Source organism: Chelonia mydas, chromosome 6, assembly GCF_015237465.2.
Source record: "Chelonia mydas isolate rCheMyd1 chromosome 6, rCheMyd1.pri.v2, whole genome shotgun sequence".
Lineage (NCBI taxonomy): Eukaryota > Metazoa > Chordata > Testudines > Cheloniidae > Chelonia > Chelonia mydas.
In genome coordinates, this window is record NC_051246.2 from 102301905 (window position 1) to 102328782 (window position 26878).

The following is a 26878-nucleotide window of genomic DNA, read 5'->3' on the forward strand; positions in this document are numbered from 1 at the left end:
TTGCCATAATTATCATGCTCATACTTGGCTAGGAGCACACTGTAATTTACCACTTGTAGTGTCACCGAAGAATAGACCCTCGGACTGAAGAGGTTGAATTCCTTGTCCTGTGGAGTGCACCTGTACTGTGGTTGTTTGCCACACTGATTTGCGGCCTCTGCTACTAAGGAGTTGGGTGGTAGGTGGGAAAAAAGGAAGTCCATACCCTTGGCGGGCATGTAGTACTTCCCGTCCGCCCTCTTGCATGCTAGTGGGACAGTAGCTGGTGTTTGCCAGACTGTCTCCGCCAGTTCCATGATGGCGTCATTCATGACAACGCTATTTTAGACGTCAGCTATGTCTGTAGAATTTGGAGGAATTTGTGATGGGTGTCCTGACTCTGAGCTACCCTTTTGAACAGTTCTTGGAACTATTTGAAATCGTCTGCTGTGGTGGGAGTATTAATGCTTCCTCTGGTGATGAAGAAGAGTTATGTCCTGCTTGGTGCCCTCTTCCCTCGCATACCCCATTACCGCCTGGGCTTCCGAGATCTCCATTATGGAGGATGGTGATCTGATTTCACCTCTGGGTGGAGCTGAGGGTCTGTTGTAATGAGTCCTGTATGCTGCCCATGGATCCCGAGATGACCACTGCTTGCAGTAGGGCATAGGTGGGCAAATCCATGATTACCTGTACCATGGTTGCATGTCTATAAGGGACCTTTGATTTCATGGGTTCCCAAGGTGGTCTGTGTTCTGTAGATGAGGAATGGTCTGAAGAGAAGACACCCTCTTTCTGGTCATCGTCATCTTTGCTGGAGAATGGTGGGGTGGTAGGTGATACTGCTTGGTCTGATGCTGTATGCTCAGGGGAGCCAACAGTGCTGAAGAGCAGGGACTGTGGTATGGAAAAGACCATGATATCTTTTTGTTGCAGGAATTTCTGCGGTGGTGTTGGTGCCATCAGTACTGATGGTCAGTCCCATAGGGGAGGAGGCATCTTAGATCTGTGCCTCGACTCCTTGTCCTTCTGATGGGGCTCAGCAGAGGTCCCAGTGCGGATGGTGCCGGAGGTTCCCCATGCCTCAAGGTGCTCACCCAGGGGTTGATCAGCACCGAGGACAGCAACCTGGCAGAAGACGGTTTCTTTTTATACTGCTCTCTCGGCGGAGAGGTCATGGCTCTTTACCTCAATCTTTTAGAGGACTGAGTGTTGTCCTTAGTTGAAGTGGATGTGCCCAGGGACTCCTCTGTGGAAGGGGTCTGTTATTCTGGAATAGAGGCCGGTTGGAGAGATTTCTCCATCAGAATAAGTTTTAGATGGAGGTCTCAATCACGCCTGGCCCTCACTTTCAAATTGCTGCAGTGAGTGCACTTCTGGGGAATGTGCAAATCACCAAGGCAGTCAACACGGAGAGAATGGCTTTCTGAGATAGGCATAGCTTTGTGGTAAGACCCGCATTTCTTAAAGCCTGGGAACCAGGCATTGTTGAATCAGGTTAAGTGTTCCCCACTCTGAGGAAAAGAAAAAAAAATTTGAACATCCTAAACTAAAACAAACTAACTATACTAGGAAAAAGCTAAAACTATTTCTAATTATATTTCTCAAGGTTTGAGAGAGACATTGGGACATCGCCATGGAGCTCTGTCTCAGGCCACGGACAATTGAGAAGGAACTCAAGGGGTTGGACCGCATGTGTGCTAGATGAGGCACCAAAGGCACCACGAGACGACTACTGTGCACATGCATCCTAGACAGACACTGCTACTGAAAATCTCTGATCAACAGTGCCGGGACACACCAACATCTGAAATGGAGAACCCACAGGGACATCACTCGAAGAAGAATCATCAGGTAACAATTTTTTTCATTCTATACCGACATCTCCCTGAATCCAAGACATGTGGGACATAGCTAGCAGTATGAAAAAAATTGTAGGGATGGAGAGAAGATAGAACAGTGTTCCTTTTTTCCTCAAAATTAATGTGAATCTATCTTTGGGCAACTGCTTGAAGAACATTCCCGCCAAAGGTTGCTTCTGCAGAGAGAAGGTCAGGTCTGTATTGATTTATAAAGGAGTTGATGGATCACCAGTTGGATCCTTTTTGACCTTGAACATGTCCCCTATATATATTGTGGTTCCCAAGTTGTGCTTTTCAAAATGAAAGGGTGTCACTTATGGCCAGGATTTTGAGGTATGAATTGTGGAGGAAAGACCCTATTATCATGTGAGTTTCCTGTAACCAGCAAGTGACAAACTGAACCACTTTGGATGGTCTTTTCATTTGCTGTTGAGAGTGATTCCAGGCTCTTAAGAAGAATACCTGACGTTGTCTTATATTGTCTTGTCATTACAGGAATCTCTAGGCATGAGACCAGAAGACTTAGGAGTCACAGGAAAGATGGATCAATGACATGCAGCTCCATGATACCTCAGAGATCAGTGTCTGGATTTTGTTGAACCTTTCCAGCAATATGAAGATTCTGGCTCTCTTTGCACCTATCTTATACTCTTAGGTAGACAACAGGGTGATAAGGAATTGGGAAGCTCACAAGAAGTAACCCAGATGACCCCCTCTTTGCTTCGTACCTGGATTTGTAGTACATTTAAAGAACAACTGGATGGTTATGGGCCCAGTTGTTGACATATTGGCTGTTTGGGCTAGAAGCAGGGACTGAACCACTTTCCTGATTTGGGCTTTCATCTAGTGTTTCAGGCCCAGATTTTAACCAGGAATCAGAGTCACTTCTCTGCTACATTTGCTATGGGTAGGACCGAAAGGAGCTTCTGCCTTTGTATCAGCACTTGTAGTCCTTCTCAGACTTAACTGGAGTGGAGATTAAATGCCTGGGCTGATGTGTATGCAACTACCGCATTACCAATCTTCTCCCCGAATAAGAATCCTTCTTCAGAATTGTGTGGCACAGATGATTTACTTATCTTCTGTAGGGTTTAAACCAGAGTTGGCACCTGACCTCTGAGTTTGCTGCCACAACTTTTACTGCCTGCTTTATGTAGAGTATGGATTTGTCCATCATGAATGCAGTAACTAGAGATATTTTCTTTAGTGCTCTATTGAATTCATCATGATTCTGAGGATCAAGGCTTTTTATGTCTTTGCACTAACAAAGCACATGACTGTCTGTGATTTTAGCTCTAACAAAGCACGATTGTCAGTGAAACTATAAGAGCAACCTTCTAAGGGTGGTTTCTATCTTCTTGTGAGTGGGGTTGTTTGAGAAGAAATCACCCTCAGCAGGAATGACCATGTCCACTGCCAGGAATGCCACTTCTACATCAATCTCAAGGAGCATAAAAAGAAAAAAATTGGATTCTAAGACCCTGGGCTTATCTAATGAGACTTTCCCCTTTGTCAGCCTTTTCCATACCATCCTAATGATTTCTTCTGAGGAGGTTGGAGGTGAATAGCAAATTCTGTTTTAGTTCTGACTGGGAGATATTTGCTACAGGCTTTAACCACTCATTCTTTTCCTTTAGCTACCACTTTCTTCCCCTTAGTTGCATACATGTCTGGGGAAAGAACCTTTCATTTCTCTGGTTTTACAGTTTATTATGAACCAAAGCCAAGACTTCTCCTTTTTAGGGAGAGGTGCTAGTGCAGGGGTGGGCAAACTTTTTGGCCTGAGGGCCATATCGAGTTATGGAAATTGTATGGTGGGCCATGAATGCTTAAGAAATTGGGGGTAGGGGTGCAGGAGGGTTGTGAGGGCTCCGTCTAGGGGTGCAGGCTCTGAGATGGGGCCAGAAATGAGGAGTTCACGGTACTGGAGGGGGCTCCAGGCTGGGGCAGGGAGTTGGAGTGTGGGGGGTGAGAGCTCTGGCTGGGGGTGTGGGCTCTGGGGATGAATGGTTTAGGATGCAGGAGGGTGCTCTGGGCTGGGATTAAAGGGTTCGGAGAGCAGGAAGGGGATCAGGGATGGGGCAGGCTGTTTAGGCACCAGGTGGGGTGGGGTGAAGGCTCTGGGGTGGGGACCGAGGGGTTTGGGGTACAAGAGGGGGCTCTGGGCTGGGATTGAGGGGTTCAGAGGGCAGGAGGGGGGATCAGGGCTGGGGCAGGAGATTTGGGTGCAGGGGGCGGGCCGGTCAGGGGTGCAGGCTCTGGGCAGTGCTTACCTCAAGCAACTCCTGGAAGCATGTCCCCCCTCCGGCTCCTACGTGAAGGCACAGCTAGGCAGCTCTTCACGCTGCCTCGTCCGCAGGTGCCGCACCCGCAGCTCCCACTGGCTGGGAACTGCTTCCCAGGCAAGCCCCCGACCCTGCTCCCCGGTGGAAGCTGAGGGATGGATTAAAAGGTCTGATGGGCCAGATGTGGCCAACAGGCCAAAGTTTGCGCATCCCTGTGCTACTGTGTCAGGAAGATGAGAACTTTAAGCACTTCTTTGCTTTTCTCTTGTGCTTTCCCTTTGAGGGAAAAGGGTGATTTCCCTTGTTAGGGAAGGGAACTTTTTGGGAGAGGTGGGGGTACAGTGGGGATGATGGTGCACCTCATCATCTAAAATGTAACTAGAAGAAGCATAGGGAGAACATCCCTAAGGGAGCCTAGATCTGCATCTTAGGAAGAAAAGTCTGAAAATATGCCAAAGTCTTTACCATGTGACTCAATTATTCGCATGTGGACCTAGTATAGGACCCTGGAGCTTTTCCCTTTATAGGAGATCGACTCAAAAGGTTCAGGAGTTTTACACTTATCCTTGAAGAATAATGAGCGTGTGAGGGGAATCCAGTTTGCTGAATCCCAAGAGCTGAGAAGGACTGACCCATATTTATAGAGGTCTATTCAGGGGAGTCTCGACTGAGGAAGGGAGTTGTTGGGGAGTGTGGCATGTGTAAGTGGTGATCGGAGAAACAGAAGTCCCAACAAGCTCTCCAGTTTCTGAGCTCCGTAAAAAGCTGGCAGTAATCTTTGCAGGTGGACCAACTCTTACCTTCAGCTTGCTCCATCCTGCTCTGGCATACTTGGGGGGTGGGGAGTGGGGGGAGAAATAACAAGAAGGAACTCATTATATGATCCTATCTAGGGACAAAGCCCCTGAAAGTTTGGTCCTGTAAGGGAAAGGAAAGAGTAGAGAAAAAGATGTTGCTCACTACCACCAGAGTCAACTTTAAAAGCTAGTAAATTAATGGATAAGGAGTACTGAACTGATGCCCTGTTTGCACTAACTAATACAGAGAACCTGGCATGCAGGCATAAGGAGTGTAGTCAAATCCCAGAGCCTCAAGGACAAGTTTGAACTGCCTCCAATATTTGCAGAAAGAGGTACAGCCAAATAGACTGGGGAGAGTCATGATGCCAAAGTGGTTATCATCTATCTATTTGGTTACTAAATATTCACACTTTCCCAGCCCTTTCCTTCCTTGCAAGCAGTCTGCAAACTGATATGCACAATTGTTTCAGTGAACGCTGAGGAAAGGAAGGTAACAACACATTGAAAAAATAAATCAATCAAGATTTCCATTCATTCTAATTCATCTGCCACTAGCATTCTGGAATCAGAGGATCACAGAAAGTAGGTCAGCTGCCCCCACAGAAGTGTTTCCCTTGTCCTGGGCCCCACAGTGAGTCAGGAAAGGGATACACATCATCCCTCGTTGGCCTAGTTGAGCTTCTCACAGAAAGTTAATACAGCCTGAGATATTAACTTTGTGCTTGTCTCTGAATCCATGCTGGGGATCCCCAGATCAGCCACTGGCTTTATGCTGCTTGGAAGCCAGCTGGGGTGCAAGGTAAGCTACCATGGACTACCATTCAGATGGCCCTGACCTTCTAAAGATCCCAGGTTGATCCACAGACTCTGAGAGGACCCAACAAACTATTCTGCTGGGAGAGGAACGTAATGGGGCACAGAACAACTGGGAACAAATCTGCACAAGAAAAGTATTATGGATGTTTCTTTCCTCTTTATCCCATTCTACAAGAAGCACAGTTAGCCCCAAACTTCAAAATCTTCCAATTAAAAAAATTCATATTACCATATTATGCCTTTTGAATTCTCAAACGAAAACTGATGTTTTAAACCAACATTTTTTTCACATGCAAATTCAGTGAATATTATTCTAGTTCATTGGTGATACTAAGCAAAAAAAAAAAAAGTTTTTATTTTCTTAGTAAATATGTATACCTTTTGCTAATTATTTTTACTGCATATTCTTGGCTAGTTTTCTTGTGTAAACACTTTCGACAGATGGAAAAACTTCCTTCTCCCAGTGGTTTCTCTTTCAGATCCAGTTCATAGTGATGATAAAATGGAGAGTCCTGTCATGAAACTGACTGTATTTAGTTCTGTGGAATACTTTTGGTACACAGTCAAAGACACAATAAATTTTGGTGATAATTATTCATCTGCATTTAAAGATCCAAATATACAGTTTTAAAAGCGATCTCATTTTGGTAAACAACATAGTATAAATTGAGACTGTCTGATAATAATAATGTGTAATTATATACATAAACTTCTCTAATGGTGCAGAGAATACACACATATTTAAGACACTTTAAACAAAAATACTGAAATTAAATTTACTATCAAAATAGCTTTAGCTACAAAAATATTTAGACAGTGTCAGGGATGATTTACAGATATTGATCCACGAACTGTGTGGTTATTTGGAGATACCACAATGATGGTTATCATACAGAATCTATTTCTAGCTGTATCTATCTATGCAAATATAGGCAGACATATCCTAGAAAGAGAGATGCGAGTTAATAACCGCAGCAGCTTTGAAAACATCTACGTACTTAGGGTGAGTACCATTTTGACAGTTGAGTAAAAGTATTGTTAATATTTTCATTGCTCTTCTGCTGGTAAGGGTGTGTCACTGTTGTGATTTTTAACAATAGTTTTTCAAGGTTGGACTCAAGTTATTTCTTAACTTATAGTATGTAAACTGAATGCTCTAATTGGTGGAAGATCCATTAGCAGACAAAGAGCAGATAACTGCATAATGACTGTAAATTACTTCTCAACAACTAATTAGTACTTCAGCCTCTGGATTCAGAATTTATTTAGCCTAGAATAAGATTATTACCTTGTAAATCATGAGCATCTTCAAATTATCAAGGGTTATTTTTATTTAGATATTATCATTACCTTCATCATAGCACTTCTGGCAATAGTTGTACCTCCAGGTCTTTCAACTCCCATATGAAATTGAACAGGGTCTACTGTGGCTGCATTGCGCTTGAACAAGATAGAAGGAGCAACAAAAGAATATCCCTACAGAACAAAGACAGAAGATAAATGTAAAGTCTTGAGGTTGTCTATATAACATATCATAAGGCAGACAGTAAAAAGTAATCAACTGAAAGATGGGTAAATATTATTATATTCAAGGTAAAGATGCAACTTCATTTTAAATCAATAGAAAATGCCTTCCTGAAAGAGGTTATACAATCTTCTTTTCTTTAAAAAAAAAAAATTAAAAATAAGAGATTGTGTAAAAAAAATGTTCAGAAAATCTGACTCACAGATTCAGTTCTTTTTCATTGGTGACAAAGGTTCATACTTCAAACTGGCTAGCTTCTCAAGACACCTATAGTTAAGGTATCAGGTAAGTTTACAGCGTGATGGGGCATATGTCTAAAAATTGCTCTAAATGGCAAAACAAAAATGGTGTGCTGCATTGTTAGGGGAGTTGTCTTCAGTTAATATGTTCAGTATATCTAGATCTACAAGAAATTCAAATAAATATTTAAAATTTAAGGTAAATATCTTGAATGTGATTTGTAGCACATGGAAATATTATAACGTTGATGTATTTTTGGTGGATGTATACCCAAAGAAGTTGGATTTCTCTAACTGACTAAGCAAATAAAATCACTTAAAATAAAACAGTACGGATACTTCATAAACAGGGAAGGTTAATTCCCTGTAAATAATAATATATCCAAGACTACAGGTGTAATAGTGACCTTACTGTGTAGGATTTTTAAAAATCTAATTTCCCCACAGTGTATATTTAAAGTGCTTGTTTGATCAATATTTTTTCTTAAGTAATTTTATTTTGCGTATTTGGAAAATAAGTGAAATTAACCTTTTAGAAAACAGATATTAAAGTCTACAAAAATTAAAAGTTATTTAATACCACACAAACCATTAAAATATAACATCCTATTTTTTTTCAATTTCCCAGTGGACTACATGTTGAAAATGGCATTCATTTCTGTTCATAATAAACACATACTTTAAAGAACACAACTTAAAGTAAATTCAAAGATATAAATGAAATATGTGACCAAAAAGAATTATAAGGTGTCTGATAAAATTTTTAAATGCATCTAAATCTCACTGAATTTTTAAAAACATCTTTTTGGTGCTCCTGAAAATTATTCCCATCCTGAAATATTGTAAGAGCTCAAATCATTACAAATAGGAAGAATTCCAACTGCAGAAAGCACAATAAGAAAAAAAATTTAAAGTATTTTTCACCTGTGCGGACAGTATATTGGTGGATTGCCATCTTCTGTGGAAACATCTATAGGCCCAGGGCCAGAGGGACAAAAATCTGCAAGATTTTGCCTCTACCTTCTCCTCACTGCACTCACAGAATCAGTGGTATAGCTAGGTGGCGCGAACAGGGGCAGCAGACATAAAAAAGGTGCCACCCGCTTGTACTCACCGGGCGGCGCTCTGGGTCCTCGGCGGCACTGAAGGCCTCTGCCGCCGAGGAGCTGGAGCACCGCCAGGTGAGTAAAAGTTTAAAAAGGCACCTAGAAATTAAAAAGATGCCTCTTGTGCTCAGAGGGGGAGCAGCCGCTCCCCCCGCTCTCCCCCTGGCTACGCTACTGCACAGAGGGTTTCCATATGGCTTGAGGTACAGTACAGTGTATTGAAGATGGGTGACCCTCCCCTTCTCCTTCATCTCTTCCCCTCCCCCCGAGGAAATGGGAGATCCACAAGTAGGGCAAAAACAATTAATTATCATTAAGACTAATTTGTACTCGGGCTGTCAAGCAATTAAAAAGAGTAATTATGCAATTAATCGCACTGTCAAACAATAATAGAATACCATTTATTTAAATATTTTTCAAGGTTTTATACATTTTAAAATATATTGATTTCAATTACAACACAGAATACAAAGTGTACAGTGCTCACTTTATTTTTTATTACAAGTGTTTGCACTGTAAAAAGACAAAATAAATCATATTTTTCAATTAATCTAATACAAGTACTATAGTGCAATCTCTATCATGAAAGTTGAACTTACAAATATAGAATTATGTACAAAAAAACTGCATTCAAAAATAGAACAATGTAAAATTTTAGAGCTTGCAAGTCCACTCAGTCCTATTTCTTGCTCAGCCAATCGTTCAGACAAAGAAGTTTGTTTACATTTGCAGGCGATAATGCTGCCCGCTTCTTGTTTACAATTTCACCTGAAAGTGAGGACAGGTGTTCTCATGACACTGTTGCAGCCGGCGTCTCAAGATATTTATATGCCAGATATGCTAAAGATTCATATGTCCCTTCATGCTTCAATCACTATTCCAGAGGACGTGTCCATGCCGATGAAGGGTTCTGCTCGAAAACCATCCAAAGCAGTGCGAACCGACGCAGGTTCATTTTCATCATCTGAGTCAGATGCCACCAGCAGAAGACTGATTTTCTTTTTTGGTGGTTTGGGTTCTGTAGTTTTTGAATAGGAGCGTTGCTCTTTTAAGACTTCTGAAAGCATTGTCCCTATCAGATTTTGGAAGGCACTTCAGATTCTTAAATCTTGGGTCAAGTGCTGTAGCTATCTTTACAAATCTCGCATTGGTACCTTCTTTTCGTTTTGTCAAATCTGCAGTGAAAGCGTTCTTAAAACAAACAACATGATGTACGGGGTCATCATCTGAGACTACCATAACAAGAAATATATGGCAGAATGTGGGTAAAACAGAGCAGGGGACGTACAGTCCTCCCCCAAGAAGTTCAGTCACAAATTTAATTAACTCTTTTTTTTAACAAGCGTTATCAGCATGGAAGCATGTCCTCTGGAATGGTGGCCAAAGCATGAAGGGGCATACGAATGTTTAGCATATCTGGTACGTAAATATCTTGCCATGCTGGCTACAAAAGTGCCATGCAAATGCCTGTTCTCACTTTCTGGTGATATTGTAAATAAGAAGAGGGCAGCATTATCTCCCGTAAATGTAAACAAACTTGTTTGTCTTAGCGATTGGCTGAACAAGTAGGAGGACTGAATGGACTTGTAGGCTCTGAAGTTTTACATTGTTTTGTTTTTGAGTGCAGTTATATAACAAACAAAATCTAAATTTGTAAGTTGTACTTTCAGGACAAAGAGACTGCACTACAGTACTTGTATGAGGTGAATTGAAAAATACAATTTCTTTTATCATTTTTACAGTGCAAATATTTGTAATCAAAATATATACTTTGATTTCAATTACAACACAGAATACAAGATATATATGAAAATGTAGAAATATCTAAAATATTTAATAAATTTCCATTGGTATTCTCTCGTTTAACAGTGTGATTAAAACTGTGATTAATCACGATTAATTTTTTGAGTTAATCACATGAGTTAACTGCGATTAATCAACAGCCCTAATTTGTACATATGAATAATCAGACAAAACCAGAATTCAGTTATCAAATAGATTAATTTGCTTCTGTATTCGGTTAAAAGAATCTGGTAGCAAAGATATTTCCTTATGTAATAGACCTGATCCTGTCCCATTGAAATCAACAAGAGATTTGACATTGACTTCCTTAGGGATTGGGCCCAAAAATGATACTAATCAAATCTAATTTTTCATATGTAACACAGTGGTTAAGTGAGAAACATGTATTAGTGTAAGAGTGTAACAGTGGCTGTTTATTAAACTATCAACTCTACTAATAATTCACAATTTCTACCCTCAAGAAAGATTTATATAAAAGGTGTAACATAGCATAATTTAAAACTACATTAATGATCCAGTTCTGACCATTGATTCTGCATTCAACTCCCAATAACTTCAATGGCAATCACAAACACACATGGCAAGGACAAAATCTGGCCATACATGTGGGAAATGTATATTTTAAGAGAGTTGTAATCTACAATTACCTGAAATATTCTCTCTGAAGTCTGTGGTGTGGCTGCAGGAGAGTATGTGGGATCCATTTCCGTAAACTCCTCTGCAAAGTTACTAACATCCAACTCATCCCGGATTACAGGTTTAAACGGAGCTGGTATTTTTTTGGCAGCTAAATCATCCCAGTTTATTTTCTAAACCAGAAATAACAAATGAACTTTGAATCAAAATGTAAATTTAACAAGACAGACATATTAAAAGGAGAGATTAATATTTTGAAATTGAAACAGCCCCTATTCACTGCTTATTGAAGTCAGGAAGAACTGTTGAGGCTATGTCCCCTTATATATTCCTCAGGTTGGAGGCAGAAGAACTAAGTAGCGTTTGTGCATAGCCATATGGACACTGCTCTCAAAAAAAGTCTGATAGTGTGCTGAGGATAAATACTTCACTTAGAGCAGGGATCTGTCCACACAATTTTGAAGAAAGTAAACATCTGTCAGTTATAAAAATAATTCCCCCACCATTGCTTTGAACAAATCTATAGCCTAATGCAAAAAATGGCAAATTGAAATATGGCAAGGAAATAATGCACAATGAGAAAAAGCACCTGAGTCTTCCAGTGAAAATGGTTCAGATTTCACTCAATTATGACACATTGAAAGAGAAATTTCTTACCTGATAATTTTCTGTTAGCAGCTTCTCTCTGAATTTATTACCAATGGACTAATGCCCCACCCCCCACACCTGTGGAATTTGGAGATGGTCCAATGTTGTTGCTAGAACGCCCAAAATTAAGCTCCATCCTTCAGCTCAGGCCACCAGAACACTTCTTCCACAGCTGCAGAAACAGTCCAGAAACCCATTATTAGCACTAAGACAACATGATTTAATGTCTTAAATTGGCCTTAAGACAATATATGTCTAAGTCTCCCTATACCAGACTACCAGGGTGGGTTGAATTCAGAGAAAAGCTGCTAACAGAAAGAAAATTATTAAGTAAGAAATTTCTCATTCTATTGCACAGCTTTTCTCCTCATCATTACTTATAGGAAATAGGAGCAGTAAATTCCAGAAGGGGGGCGCTCAGGGGGGCAGATATACTATAATAATTAAATTACGCTTAACAACAGGCAAGAATGGACATGCCTCCAGATAAAGCAAGAGCTTTATAAACTAAGGAGTTATGTGGGAACCAACTCAGTAGCACCTTCCTATTAAAAGACATCTCTGAAGAGAAATTAAAATTTGCTATGCAAATCTTCCTCAGCCTTCCTCTAGGGGTTCTGTGAACAGATTTCCAATGCCTAATATGCCAATTAGTGCACGGATTTTACATCTGGCTTGCAGCAACCTTGAGGCTGTAAGGCCTTGGCAGTTTGGAAAGAATGAAATGGACAGGATAAAATTGGCATACGTACATCATATGCTTGAGATATATCTTTAGAGCTGTAGGAATACTCATTTATACCACAACCTTCCATGGGTTTGAACAAAATGATGGGAGAACTATTTCCCCAGAATTGTGAAAAGATGAACTTATTTGAACGGAAAGCTATCTGAAAAGAATAACATGAGGGGGAAAGGAGTCCAGGAGAGCTGGCTGTATTTTAAAGAATCCTTATTGAGGTTGCAGAAACAAACCATACCAATGTGTAGAAAGAATAGTAAATATGGCAGGCAACCAGCTTGGCTTAACAGGCCAAATCACACTTAGAGTTGCAGCTAGCAAGGGATGTTAAGAGTAACAAGAAGGATTTCTACAGGTATGTTAGCAACAAGGAGGAGGACAGGGAAAGTGTGAGCCCCTTACTGAATGGGGGAGGCAACCTAGTGACAAAGGATGTGGAAAAAGCTAATGTACTCAATGCTTTTTTTGCCTCTGTCTTCACGAACAAGGTCAGCTCCCAGACTACTGCACTGGGCAGCACAGTATGGGGAGAAGGTGACCAGCCCTCTGTGGAGAAAGAAGTGGTTTAGGTCTATTTAGAAAAGCTGAACAGGCACAAGTCCATGGGGCCGGATGCTCTGCATCTGAGGGTGCTAAACAAGTTGGCGGATGTGATTGCAGAGCCTTTGGCCATTATCTTTGAAAACTCATGGGGATCAGGCGACATCCCGGATGACTGGAAAAAGGCTCATGTAGTGCCCATCTTTAAAGAAGGGAAGGAGGAGGATCCGGGGAACTACAGGTCAGTCAGCCTCACCTCAGTCCCTGGAAAAATCATGGAGCAGGTCCTCAAGGAATCAATTTTGAAGTGAGGAGAGGAAAGTGACCAGGAGCAGTCAGCATGGATTCACTAAGGGCAAGTCATGCCTGACAAATCTAATTGCCTTCTATGATGAGATAACTGGCTCTATGGATGAGAGGAAAAGCAGTGGATGTGTTATTCCTTGACTTTAGCAAAGCTTTTGATACGGTCTCCCACAATATTCTTCCCAGTAAGCTAAGGAAGTATGGGCTGGATGAATGGACTATAAGGTGGATAGAAAGCTCACTCGATCATCAGGCTCAATGGGTAGTCATCAATGGCTCCATATCTAGTTGGCAGCCGGTGTCAAGCGGAGTGCCCCAAGGGTTGGTCCTGGGGCCGGTTTTGTTCAATATCTTCATTAATGATCTGGAGGATGGCGTGGATTGCACCCTCAGCAAGTTTGCAGACGACACTAAACTGGAAGGAGTGGTAGATATGCTAGAGGGTAGGGATAGGATACAGAGGGACCTAGACAAATTAGAGGATTGCGCCAAAAGAAATCTGATGGGGTTCAGCAAGGACAAGTGCAGAGTTCTGCACTTAGGAAGGAAGAATCCCATGCACTGCTACAGACTAGGGACCGAGTGGCTAGGTAGCAGTTCTGCGGAAAAGGACCTAGGGGTTACAGTAGACGAGAAGCTGGATATGAGTCAACAGTGTGCCCTTGTTGCCAAGAAGGCCAATGGCATTTTGGGCTGTATAAGTAGGAGCATTGCCAGCAGATCGAGGGATGTGATCATTCCCCTCTATTCGGCATTGGTGAGGCCTCATCTGGAGTACTGTGTCCAGTTTTGGGCCCCACACTACAAGAAGGATGTGGAAAAACTGGAAACCGTCCAGCGGAGGGCAACGAAAATGATTAGGGGGCTGGAGCACATGATTTATGAGGAGAGGTTGAGAGAACTGGGATTATTTAGTCTGCAGAAGAGAAGAATGAGGGGGCATTTGATAGCTGCTTTCAACTACCTGAAAGGGGGTTCCAAAGAGGATGGATATAGACTGTTCTCAGTGGTACCAGATGATAGAATAAGGAGTAATGGTCTCAAGTTCCAGTGGGGGAGGTTTAGGTTGGATATTAGGAAAAACTTTTTCACTAGGAGGGTGGTGAGGCACTGGAATGGGTTACTTAGGGAGGTGCTGGAATCTCCTTCGTTAGAGGTTTTTAAGGTCAGGCTTGACAAAGCCGTGGCTGGGATGATTTAGTTGGGGATTGGTCCTGCTTTGCGCAGGGGGCAGGACTAGATGACCTCCTGAGGTCCTTTCCAACCCTGATATTCTATGAAGCTATAAGAATAACCTTTTTCTTAATGACAAAAGCAGTGTGGTTCTTGTATGTATATGGGGACTAATTTCAAAACTTGCCTTTCAGAAGTAATGGCAACAAGAAAGACCAGCCTCAGGCTTCTCTAATTTGTCATTGTGATTAAACTGGGCACTAGATACTCAAAAATAGAATCTGATGTGCCTGTCTACAAAATGCCACTGTGGCTGGTAACCATTTAAGGTGCTTGATTGTCGGACTCCAACCAAACCTCCTGAAGAAACACTAGCGTAACTGAGATCACCAGAACTTTGAGTTTATTATTAAATAGTTATAATAGTATATAGAGATCAGGGCCACACTGTGCTGAGCACTGCCCCAAAGAGCCTGCTGTTTCCCCTCGCACCAGAAACGTAAATTTGACCAGATTAATGAATGAAATATCCTGGCTGAGTTCTGTGTGGATACCAAACTATCAGAAGTTAATGGAGAATTCATGCTGAACTACACTTCTCTTCCAATGCTCATCCTGTTAGCTGCAGGTGTGACCAGTATGAATGGAATCACTGCTTCAAAAAGTCCTGTGTTTTCTGAATGAAAAACATGAAGTCTTTGGCTATCTGGAAAGTCCGAAGTGCTTTCTGGGTCAGTGGAGCACTAGGAGGACCACAACTCTCCCTTTCCCTCTTTTCTGTGTCCTTTATGTGAACTGTCTTCAAAGATAGACATGGCCCAGGACATCTTTTCCATTGCCACAGACCTCTGGTTTTGGAAGGTATATAAACAATCAATCATAAGCCAACCTCTAATGGGGTGGGATGCTTCCTCTGCAAGTACATAATTGCCCATTAGCTAGTATCTTGCATATTAAACCGATATCAGCTGAATCAGCCACTGGATACTGGACTCGATGGACCACTGGTTCTATCCTATATGGCCATGTTTGTTGGTTTTTTAAGACACACCCTGATAGAGATGTTGTAATGAATTTAAAGGATGCGTATTATGAGATTTTAGGGTCTACAATGAAATTAGGGTTGGCTTCAGCATGTTGTTTGTATTTACCGGCCCACAAAGGATAATTTTGATCTGAAAATGATACCTAATTTTGCATTGCATCAAGTGCGTGGTTCTATGTCCTCAGAAGGAATTTCATCAGGCGTATTTTGAGAAACCCACTCAGGGGATAAAGTTGATGAATGGCACTAGCAATCCTAGCCTTTGGATGAACCCTCAGGAAATGACTGATGCAATAAAGTTTTGGTTCTTTGCAAATCTTTATCATTTTGTTTAAATTACAGAAAGAACCCTCTCTGTTTTGGCCTCTGGTGGTATGTCTACACTGCAATTAAAAACCCAAGACTGGTCCAAGATAGCTGACTCAGACTTGCACGTTGTTTATGTATGAGTATAGAGTGTAATGTGAGACCTGTGCCTTGCTGTGACTACCACCAAATACTTAAGACTCTGGGTAGAGGGAGGATCAGAAGAAAGAGTCTTGCACAGGAGTTGTGAGGTTTCAGACACAAAAAGTTCTTTTTGTCTGTCATGCTGAGGATTTTTTTTTGGTTTGGAGGAAAATTTATCTGGCTTCCCTTTGAAGCTTCTGCTCCAGATTTCCCCGCTCTGCCAGGGAACAGTCCCTTCTTGGATATCCTTGGTGCTGGTAGCAACCAATGGATGGCTATGTTAGCTTTGACAGCGAGGGTTGAGGACTCTCTTTAATCTCAGTTACTAGTATCTCTAATGTTCCCCCAAAAAGCTCTTTACCTGTAAGTCTGGATGAACAAGATATCCATTTAGGATGAGCGATGGCCATTCATGGGTATAACATGACTTCCTTGTAACCAACAAGTTCAAATTCATTGTTTGTCACAAATCACATCAAGGGTTTGACCAAGACAGAACCTGGGTCCCAGCAAGGTTCACTCCTAGACAATGAGTCACTTGTTTTTCAAGAAACAGACTTTCTTCACTAAATATATGAAAGACCTTTGGTCTTGAATGGCTATAGTGAGGCTTAGAAATTGCTGTGCAGTGAGTCATCACTCTTACAGTCTAGGGCCTTTTGGAAGGAAGTCCCTTTATGAAGTTGTGACAGTGTCTTTCACTGGGGGAGCTTCTGCTGCACCAACTTTAGGCTCCCCATATTTACAAAATTTCTTCATTTTTATATAAAACTTTGTTTTAACACTTCGTTTAATCTGATGTGCTCTTTTGAATCGCATGATGCCCTCAAAGGAGGCATCAATAAGAATCAATAGGAAACCACATATCTAATAATGCTTGAAAGGGCAGATAGTTCACTAATATTGAGTTCCTTGCAAGCCAAACTGATTGACATTCTATCCTGAAAAAGTCCTGTGTTTTATTTGTTTGGGCCTTTTTTTCCTACTGTTGCATGTATAGTACTTCCTCCCTTGGCTGTTTACAGGGGGAGGTAGTATATTATTCATCCTGGCATGGAGCCCACACAATTTCAGAGGGATACTGGTGTACATAGCTCGATTGTAGAAGTGGCTCACTAGATTGTCCCCAAAAGCCTGAAATGCTGCCTGTCTGCTCCAGCAGGTTGGCTAGCACCCAAATAAATACTGTAGGAGCAACCTACCACCACTCAGGGCTTTGCTCGGTAAATCAGGATCATTTTGAACATGGGAAGGGATTTCTCACTTACCCCTCCGGAATCCTCATGTTCTGGTCACAGAATGCCTGAAGTGCTCTTCAGGTTTTAATGTGACGCCTGTCTGTAGAGCAGGGCTGGAGGGACACAGAGACCCTTTTCAACTTTTTAGACTCTGAGCTCCTTTTCCTGGTAGAGCAAAGGTTTATGGCTAATGATTAGTAGGCCCAATTCCCATTCTGCTGTTGCCTGAAATCTGGGCTCCTTTCCCTGGCAGGGTGAGGGTTCCCATACCCATTAGGCTGCAGCCTGAGGCAGAGCTGCATAGAAGGATACAGGCTTTTTCTGGAGGTCCACACATGCTGCAGGGATGGGCAAGGGCCATGTGCATGATACAGAGCACTAGGAATAGGGTCCTACCAAATTCACGGTCCATTTTGGTCAATGTCATGGTCAAGGGAATTTTAAAATTGTAAATTTCATGATTTCAGACATTTAAATCTGAAATTTCACAATGTTGTAATTGTAGGGGTCCTGACCCAAAAATGAGTTGTGGGGGGTTGCAAGGTTATTGTACTGCTACCCTTACTTCTGCACTGCTGCTGGCATGGTATGGTACTGCCACCCTTACTTCTGCACTGCTCCTGGCGGGAGTTGCCTTCAGAGCTGGGTGCCCAGCCAACAGCTGCCGCTCTCCAGCCGCCCACCTCTGAAGGCAGCGCAGAAGGGTGGCAATACCGCAATGCCCACTGCAACTCCCTTTTGGGTCAGGATTCCCAATCTGAGAAATGCTGGTCTCCCTCTGAAATCTGTATAGTGTAGGGTAAAGGCACAGAAAAGACCAGATTTCAGCCGGGGGGGTTGGGGGGGGGAGAGTTTCATGAAACATTTTTCATGGCCGTGAATTTGGTAGGGCCCTAACTATGAATCATAGAAGATTAGGGTTGGAAGAGACCTCAGGAGGTCATCTAGTCCAACCCCTGCTCAAAGCAGGACCAACCAAATCATCCCAGCCAGGACTTTGTCTAGCCAGGCCTTAAAAACCTCTAAGGATGGAGATTCTACCACCTCCCCAGGTAACCCATTCCAGTGCTTCACCAAACTCCTAGTGAAATGTTTTTTCCTAATATCCAACCTAGATCTCCCCCAATGCAATTTGAGACCATTGCTTTTTCTTCTGTCATCTGCCACCACTGAAAACAGCCTAGCTCCATCCTCTTTGGAATCCCCCTTCAGGTAGGTGAAGGCTGCTATCAAATCTCCCCTCACTCTTCTCTTCTGCAGACTGAATAAGCCCAGTTCCCTCAGCCTCTCCTCAGAAGTCATGTGCTCCAGCTCCCTAATCATTTTCGTTGCCCTCCACTGGACTCTCCAATTTGTCCACATCCCTTCTGTGTGTGGGGGGGGGGGACCAAAACTGGACGCAATACTCCACATGTGGCCTAACAGAGAGGAATAATCACTTCCCTCGATCTGCTAGCAATGCTCCTACTAATGCAGCCCAATATGCTGTTCCCTTTTTGGCAGCAAGGGCACATTGTTGACTCATATCCAGCTTCTCGTCCACTGTAATCCCCACGTCCTTTTCCGCAGAACTGCCGCTTAGCCAGTTAGTCCCCAGCCTGTAGCAGTGCATGGGATTCTTCCATCCTAAGTGCAGGACTCTGCACTTGCCCTTGTTGAACCTCATCAGATTTCTTTTGGCCCAATCCTCCAATTTGTCTAGGTCACTGTGGACCCTATCCCTACCCTCCAGCTACCTACCTCTCCCCCCAGCTTAGTGTCATCCATGAACTTGCTGAGGGTGCAATCCATCCCATCATCAAGATCATTAATTAAGATGTTGAACAAAACTGGACCCAGGACCGACCCCTGGGGTACTCTGCTTGATACCGGCTACCAACTGGGAGAACCCCTGCGTGGGAGAAAAGCCACAGGAAGCACTCACTTGGGGGGAGAAGGCACAGGACAAAAAGTTTAACCCCTGATTTTCACTACACTAGTTCCTTAACAATAGTAATCATTACTTTTTGAAGGACACGCTTGCTTTTGCCTTTTTAGGATTCAGAGTCTCTGAGGCTTGCAAGACTCACCCCCACCCCCGTATCATGAGAATTCCCTGATTCATTGTGGAAGGTATGGGAGCTGTGTAGAAGCCCTGTTTCTTTCCACAGGAAGCTAGAGATCCACTTCAGTATCTTGTGGCAGTGATAAGGAGGCAGCAGGGGGAGGACTATGGATCTTTTCAGGTGGTTTCCCCGCCAGTCCAGGTCTGTTGCAGGACTTACCCCCCAGAGCTGGCTGACTAGTTTCCTTCTCATCCTTAGACTCTCTCCACAAAAGCCCAGGAATTCCGACTGAGCTCTTCTGCATTGGAGTCCTGGTTCCTTGGGGAAGGGTGGGGACCAGACATACTGGTCTGATCGTGAGCCCCAGCTGGATAGGAACAGACAGGGCATAATTCACTCTCTGTAGAGCCTGTAAATCCTGCCTCGCTTAGGGAACACTGCTTATATTTAAGCTAGGTGTTTGCAGGACAGCTCTACTATGCCTGAGAGGGGGCAGAGGAGTCCAGGAGGGAGCTGCTGCAGCTGCAGATCTAGGTGATTGAAACCACCATGCTGCTATTTACCCAGTCCAGATGAGGAGGAGGAAAATGATTATAAAATTGCAACTGCATGAAAATGAATAAAACAAAAGGTTTGAAAACAAAAATGGTTGTGAAAAGCGGAACCACCAATTTGTTCTACTGCTGGACGCAGAAAATCTGGTGGCCTGATAAGCTGAAGGATGGAGTTTAGTTATGGAGTCTCTAGCAACAACCATGGACCACCTCCAAATTCCAGGGTTGGGGGGCATTAGCCCATTAGTAATGAATGAGGAGAGAAGCTGTGAAACAGAAAAAAAGAAATCAACTTTATGCACCCACACTATATTCTGAACAGGATTTGCTCACAATAAATAATAATAAATATAAAATACACAGATAAGGAATGCGATAGAATGAAACCACACATAATTTACTATGTTCTTATAACGTGCAAAGCAGTGGTAGTAGGACAATGACTTTCAAAGTTTCAGTTTGGATAGATGGGGGAGGATAAGAAATCAGGCAACAGAAACTAGAGATGACTAAAACTGGAGATGACCAGCAAATAAAGATTTTAATGGTGAGAATAGTGAAAAAAGAGCAGATTTGATGTATATGAAAAACGACAATGGATACACTTTCACAAGATACAAGATACGTAGGGTACAGATGGAGGAGAGAAGGGAATAATAGTAAAAGATTACACCAGGGTAACTTGTGCCTTCTGAGAAGGTGGTTCTGTGGATGATTACTCACCAGAATCTAGAATGAGACTCACCAATCATTTCAGTGAATAGCCAATAGATAGCAACAACTTTAGTTCATTCACAATAGTCTGCTTTGAATTAATGATTAAACATAACTGGATGCATAATTTGTTTTATATACATGATCTGTTTCCCCCCTTCTCCCCTGGTCAAAATCTCTGACAAAACTTCCTCACCACTGCTCTTCTTCACCACACTTGTTGAGCTCCATGTCTTATGGAGAGTTATGGCACAGTGATCTCCATAAGGGACTCGGCAATAGAAGATTTGCTTTCATTTGCGCATCATCACAAATACCAAGACTCTTGCAAGTGACTTGGCAAACCTCACCCTAGATCAGTGGTTTTCAAACTCTGGGTCGCAGAATGTAAGGCACTGGGTCACGGCGGCTTTGGTCAGCACCGCCAACCACCTGTTAAAAGTCCCGTTCGTGGTGCTGCCCGGCTAAGGCAGGCTAATCCCTACCTATTCCGACACCGCACTGCGTGCCGGAAGTGGCCAGCAGGTCTGGCTCTTATGTGGGGGGAGCCCTGGGGTTCTGCACGCTACCCCTGCCTTGAGCACCGGCTTGCGTGCCTCTGCCTGGGAGCCGGTCCTGCTGCTGGCTGTTTCCGGGGCACAGCGCGGTCCGTGGTGCCAGGACAGGTAACAAGCCTGCCTTAGCACCCCCGCTGCACTGCTGACCGGGAGCGGCCTGAGGTAAACCAGTGCTCCAACCCCACGCCCCAATCCCCTGCCCCAGCCCTGAGCCCTACCCCAAATCCGGAGCCCCTCCTGCACTCCAAACCCCTCATCCCCGGCCCCACCCTGAGCCTGCACCCCAGCCCAAAGCCCTGACTCCCTCCGCACCCCAACCCCCTGCCCAAGCCCAGAGCCCCCTCCCACACCCTGAACCCCTCATTCTGGGTCCCACCCCTCAGCCCTCACCCCCGCACCCTAACCCTCTGCCCAAGCCCCCCCCACACCCCAAAGCCCTCATCCCCAGCTCCATTGAGTCGCAGGCATCAACAATTTTCTTCAACTGGGTCGTCAGAAAAAAGTTTAAAAACCATTGCCCCAGATCAGTGGTTCCCAAACTTGTTCCGCTGCTTGTACAGGGAAAGACCCTGGCAGGCCGGGCCGGTTTGTTTACCTGCCGCATCTGCAGGTAAACAAATGTGGTAGATAATACAGCTCTGCCCAATCATATCAGTGAGAGGGCCTTGAGTAAGGGCATAATACTTAACAAATGTGTGTTCGGAAGTCCAAGTGGCCGCTTTATAGATGTCAGCCAAAGGAACTCTGCATAGAAAAGCCACGGAGGTAGCTACAGACCTAGTGGAGTGAGTCCTGATGCAAGCTGGTGGAATTGTCTCCTTTAATTGATAGCACATGTGGATACAAGCAGAGATCCAAGTGGAAAGTCTCTGGGTGGAAATAAGTGTCCCCTTGGATCGTTCTGCAATGGAGACAAAGAGTCTGGAAGAGGTCCTAAAGGGTCTGATTCTATCCAAATAAAAGGACAAAGCCTTCTGTACATCCAATGTATGCACTGTGGATTCGAAGAAGTTTGCATGCAGTTTAGGAAAGAAAGTTGGTAGGTGTGTAGGTTTGTTAATGTGGAATGACGAATATATCTTTGGAAAAAATTTGGGATGTAGTCAGAGGGTAACGTTGTCCTCTTGTCCATGATAAAAAATATCATGTAAGGTGGGTCCGCCCTGAGAGCCGCTATTTCTCCTGCACATCTGGCAGAGGTGATTGCCACTAAGAATGCTGTTTTCATAGAGAGCTGTAAGAGGGAGCAAGTGGCTAGGGGCTCAAATGGTTGTTGAGTTAAGCAGGATAATACTAAGTGAAGGTCCCACGGAGTAGCAGCAAGTTTAATGTTCGGGTATAGGGATGGGAGCCCTTTAAGAAAGCGCTTGGTGATTGGATGAGCAAACCAGAAGTACTGTTGATCTTGTTGTGAAAGGTTTAATAGCAGCTAAGTGAACTTTGATGGAGCTGAAAAAAAGGCCGGATTGCTCCAGGTGTAGTAGGTAAGGCAGTATGGCTGGAAGAGGTGCGGAAGTGGAAAGAATTCGGTTGTTCGAGAACCAATGTGTGAACCATTTCCACTTCTGGAGATATGTGATGCAAGGAGATTGTGTTCTGCTATGTAAGAGTACTCTTTGAACCTGTTCAGAGCATGCTAGTTCGCTTTGTGAGAACCATGGAGGAACCAAGCTTTGAGGTGAAGCATGGATAGGTTGGGGTGAAGAAATTGGCCGCGTTGCTGCGATAGGAGGTTTGGAGTGAGAGGCAATGAAATTGGCTGACAAATTGACATTCTGGTGAGGAACGGATACCATGGCAGTCTGGGCCAGGACGGGGCAATCAAAATTACCATGGCACAATCTGTTCAATTCTTTGTCAGAACTCTGTGGGGAACCAGTATCAGGGGAAAAGCATACATTAAGTTTTGAGCCCATGAGATCAGGAGCGCATCTCCTACGGAATGTTTGCCCAATCCAGCTCTGAAGCAAAATTCGGGGCATTTCTTGTTCTTCGCAGTCACGAAGAGGTCCAGGGTTGGATAGCCCCAAACACGGAATATATTGCGTATGATTGTGTCGTTTATCTCCTGTTCGTGATCCCAGGGAAAACATCTCCTTAGTTCTTCCACTGCGGTATTCAGGGCCCCGGGAAGATAGGCGGCTGATATCCAGATGTTGTTCGTGACGCACCAATTCCAGAGCTTCATGGCTTCTGTGCAAAGAGAGTGAGACAGAGCCCCTCGCTGCATGTTGACATAGAACATGCATGCGATGTTGTCTGTCATTATCCGAACATGTTGGTTCCAAATGAATGGGAAGAAGTGACGGCAGGCATTGCGTATGGCTTGCAGTTCTAGGACGTTTATGTGTAGGGAGGCTTCGATGGAAGACCACAGTCCCTGGGCTGTGTGGTGGGACATGTGTGCTCCCTATCCTGTGAGGGATGCATCGTTAGTCATTATGAGTGATGGGGAGTCCTGGAGAAAAGGGACTCCTGAGCAGAGGTTGGAGGGAACTGTCCACCATCAGAGGGAGTCTTTGACTCTGAAGGGCATGGATAGAGGCTTGTTTAGAGCATGTATGTTCGGTCTGTAAACCGTGGCCAACCAAGCTTGGAAGCACCTCATGTATAGGCGTGCATTTTTGACCACGAAAGTACACAAGGCCATGTGGCCTAATAGTTGCAGGCAGTGTCGTGCAGGGACCTGGGGACTGTTGTGAAGTTTTTTAACCAGGAGTTTTATGCTGTTGAAACGATCGAGTGGGAGACGCTATTCCTGTTCGGGATTTGAGGTGCACTCCTATGAAATCCAGTTGTTGGGTAGGAGATAAGGTGGATTTGTTTTTGTTTATATGTAGGCCAAGGGAAAGGAAGCAAGTGATGGTAAGCTGCGTACATCGAAGAGCTTCGTCGAGCGTAGAGGCTTTGAGGAGACAATCGTCGAGGTAAGGAAATATTATAATCCTGTTTGGAGAAACCTCAGAGACGGTAGATAGGTCAAAGGGCAACACTCTGTATTGAAAATGTGTCAAACCAAGGGTAAAACGAAGAAAACGTCTGTGGGCTGGGTGAATAGTCACATGAAAATAGGTGTCCTGTAGGTCAAGGGCTGAAAATCAATTGCCCTGTTTCAGAGCTGGGGTTATGGTGGTAAGGGTAACCATTTTGAACTTTTGCTTTTCGATAAATTTGTTTAGCCACCTGAGGTTGAGGATTGGTCGCCATCCCCCGATTTTCTTTTCTGTTAAGAAGTAATGGGAATAGAAACCTCTCCCTCTGTGTTGTTCGGGCACGATTTCCGGTGCCCCCAATTGAAGGAGATGTTGTACTTCTTGAAGGAGCTGTTGCTCCTGAGAGGGGTCCCTGAAGAGGAACGGAGAGGGTGGATCGGTAGGAGGCAAGGATAGGAAAGGGATAAAATAGCCAACTGTGACGACCTCTAAAGCCCACTTGTCAGTGGTAATATTTCGCCATTGATGGGAGAATGGACATAAGCAATGACCAAAAACAGGGGCAGGCAGTGTAAGCGCTGAAATGGGAATATTGTTTTCCTATATCCTCGACCAAGGCTTCAAATTTGCTTATTGGATGGAGGGGATCAAGACGCTGCCAAGGAGTTGGGACGGCGGTGCTGGTATCTGGGTCTCTGGCGTTGCTGTTGTTCGTGAGATCTATGGAATTGCTGGGTGTTTGTGAGGTAGCGTGGTCACTGGTAAGGCAGGTATTTATGTTGTCGCCTTCTGGTCATAGGGGTTTGAATTCCTAGAGACCAGAGAGTTGCCCTAGAGTCCTTCATGGAGAGGAGTATGTCATTTGCGGTGGAGGCGACCAGTTTGTCACCATCGAAGGTGAGATCCTCAGTGGTACTCTGGACCTCCCGGGGAAAGGAAGAGGACAACAGCCATGACTATGACTCTCGGCGCATCACAACTACTGTGGCAGTGGACCATGCCGCACTATTGGCCACATCAAGGGCAGTTTGAAGAGCAGTGCAGGAGATGATTTGTCCCTCAGAAACTATGGCTGTAAATTGTTGTTTCTTTTCTTCTGGAATGTGATCAATAAAGTCCATGAATTTATTGTAATTTTCGTGGTCATATTTTGCTAGAATGGCTGTATAATTAGCAATGAGAAATTGCAATGTGGAAGAAGCATATACCTTATGTCCGAGCAGATCTAATCGCTTACTGTCCTTGTCGGAAGGGGTGGAGTGGGGAATCTGGTGTTTGTTCTTTTGGTTAACTGCATCTACTACCAGCGAGTTTGGCACTGGGTGAGTAAAAAGGAATTCCGAGCCCTTGGAAGGAAAAAAGTACTTCCAGTCCACTCGCTTACAAGTAGGCAGGCTTGCAGCCGGAGTTTGCCAAATGGCTTTGGCAGGTTCTAAAAGGGCTGCGTTGATAGGTAATGCAATTCTAGAAGAAGAAGAAGAGGGCTGCAGAATGTCGGTTAGCTCATACTGCTGTTCAGAGACTTCCTACAGGTTAATTCGAAGCTCACTGGCAACTCATTTAATCAGGTCTTGAAATTTTGACAAGTCGTCCAAAGACATTGTGGGAGGAGGAAGCAATGCTTCATCAGGCAGAACAACTGGTTCTACCAGGTTAGAGGCAGGCCGTGTTAACTCTTGCTGTTGTGACAGGGCTGCCTGGTATCTGGAGTCAGTGGCAGGGTCGTCAGCTGGTGGTACCGAGCAGGTCTCATGCCTGGTTGCATCGGTATAACAAGTGTGGTCCCGAATATAAGGAGCCCATGGAGCCCAATATTGCCACTGTGGTGGGAAGGGCATGGATGGTGTCATTCAAGGGTTCACGCACCATGGGGCAGGACCCTTGCAGTAGGACAAGGCAGCTTTTCTATGACATCTCTTGATTGGGTACTGTGGATGGGAGATCCGATAAGGTGAAAATTCTCCCTGCAGCCCGGAGAAAAGCTGTGTGGACCTTGCCTGAGAAGTAGGTGTTAAGTAGGGGTGACTGCAAGATAGGTGACACCAGGAGGTCCCTTGAGTGTGTGAACTGCGGTGCTGTAGTGCCTCTGTGAGGGGAGGGCTGAGTGAGAGGAATTTGTTGTGAGGAGGGATTCCTCTGCAACAGTGTCCTGAGCCATACGCAGCGAGTTGTATCTCCACATGGTGCCTTGACACCAGCAATATTCAGAGCCCAGGGGCCCAGCTCCACCAATATTTGGAGCTGGGTGTCCCCCTCGGCCCCACCTGCCGCCTCCCTGCGCCTTCTACGAGTGTCCCCCGGTCTCCCCTTGTGGCCCCCAAGCACAGGAGCAGAGCATCCCTGCCTCTGCCATGCAGCTCCATGCTGCCTCCCTGCAGCAACTGCTGCCGCAGGGGCCTAGTGCCCCCCATCTCGACTGCAAGGGCAGACTGACTCTGAGCCTGCCCTTCCACCTCAGACCATTCCCTTTTCCGGTGGGACCCTCCACCAGCACAGGGCCCCCCCCCCAACCCACAGTTACTTGCCCCATGCTGGGCAAGGAGGCAGCCCCATCCCTAACCCCCACTGAGGCTACAGTCAGGGGCAACAGCAGAGGAGGAGGCGCACACAGCACTCCCCGGCACCCACCGTGGGGGAGGCAAGGGAGATTCCTGGACCTGAGAGAGGCCCTAGGAGCACATGCAGTGACAGTGGTGGGGTGAGTGTACTGTTGGGTGGGGGGGCGGGAAAGGGGGGCTCCTCCCCCAGAGCTCGCTGCTGCCAGCAGGGAAAGGGCTGGGGGGAGTCCTCCTCTCTGGCCCATGTCCCGGAGCTGCCTGCCTGCACCCCAAACTCATCCCCAGCCTTGCCCCCCCGAACCCACACCCCCAGCCAGAGCTTTC

The 26878-nt window shown here is 44.5% G+C and overlaps 1 protein-coding gene across 4 annotated transcripts in view; it reads right to left on the reverse strand.

The window, feature by feature from the left end:
- Positions 1 to 26878, reverse strand: part of RPS6KA5 (ribosomal protein S6 kinase A5) — a 201816-nt gene that overhangs the window by 32681 nt on the left and 142257 nt on the right. For all 4 annotated transcript variants that reach the window (XM_037900833.2, XM_043549097.1, XM_037900835.2 and 1 more), the window contains 3 exons: positions 11063 to 11224; positions 7093 to 7218; positions 6121 to 6254 (listed from right to left, as the gene is read on the reverse strand). In XM_037900833.2, the coding sequence (XP_037756761.1) occupies positions 6121 to 6254; positions 7093 to 7218; positions 11063 to 11224 (422 nt within the window). The remainder of the gene's footprint in view (positions 1 to 6120; positions 6255 to 7092; positions 7219 to 11062; positions 11225 to 26878) is intronic.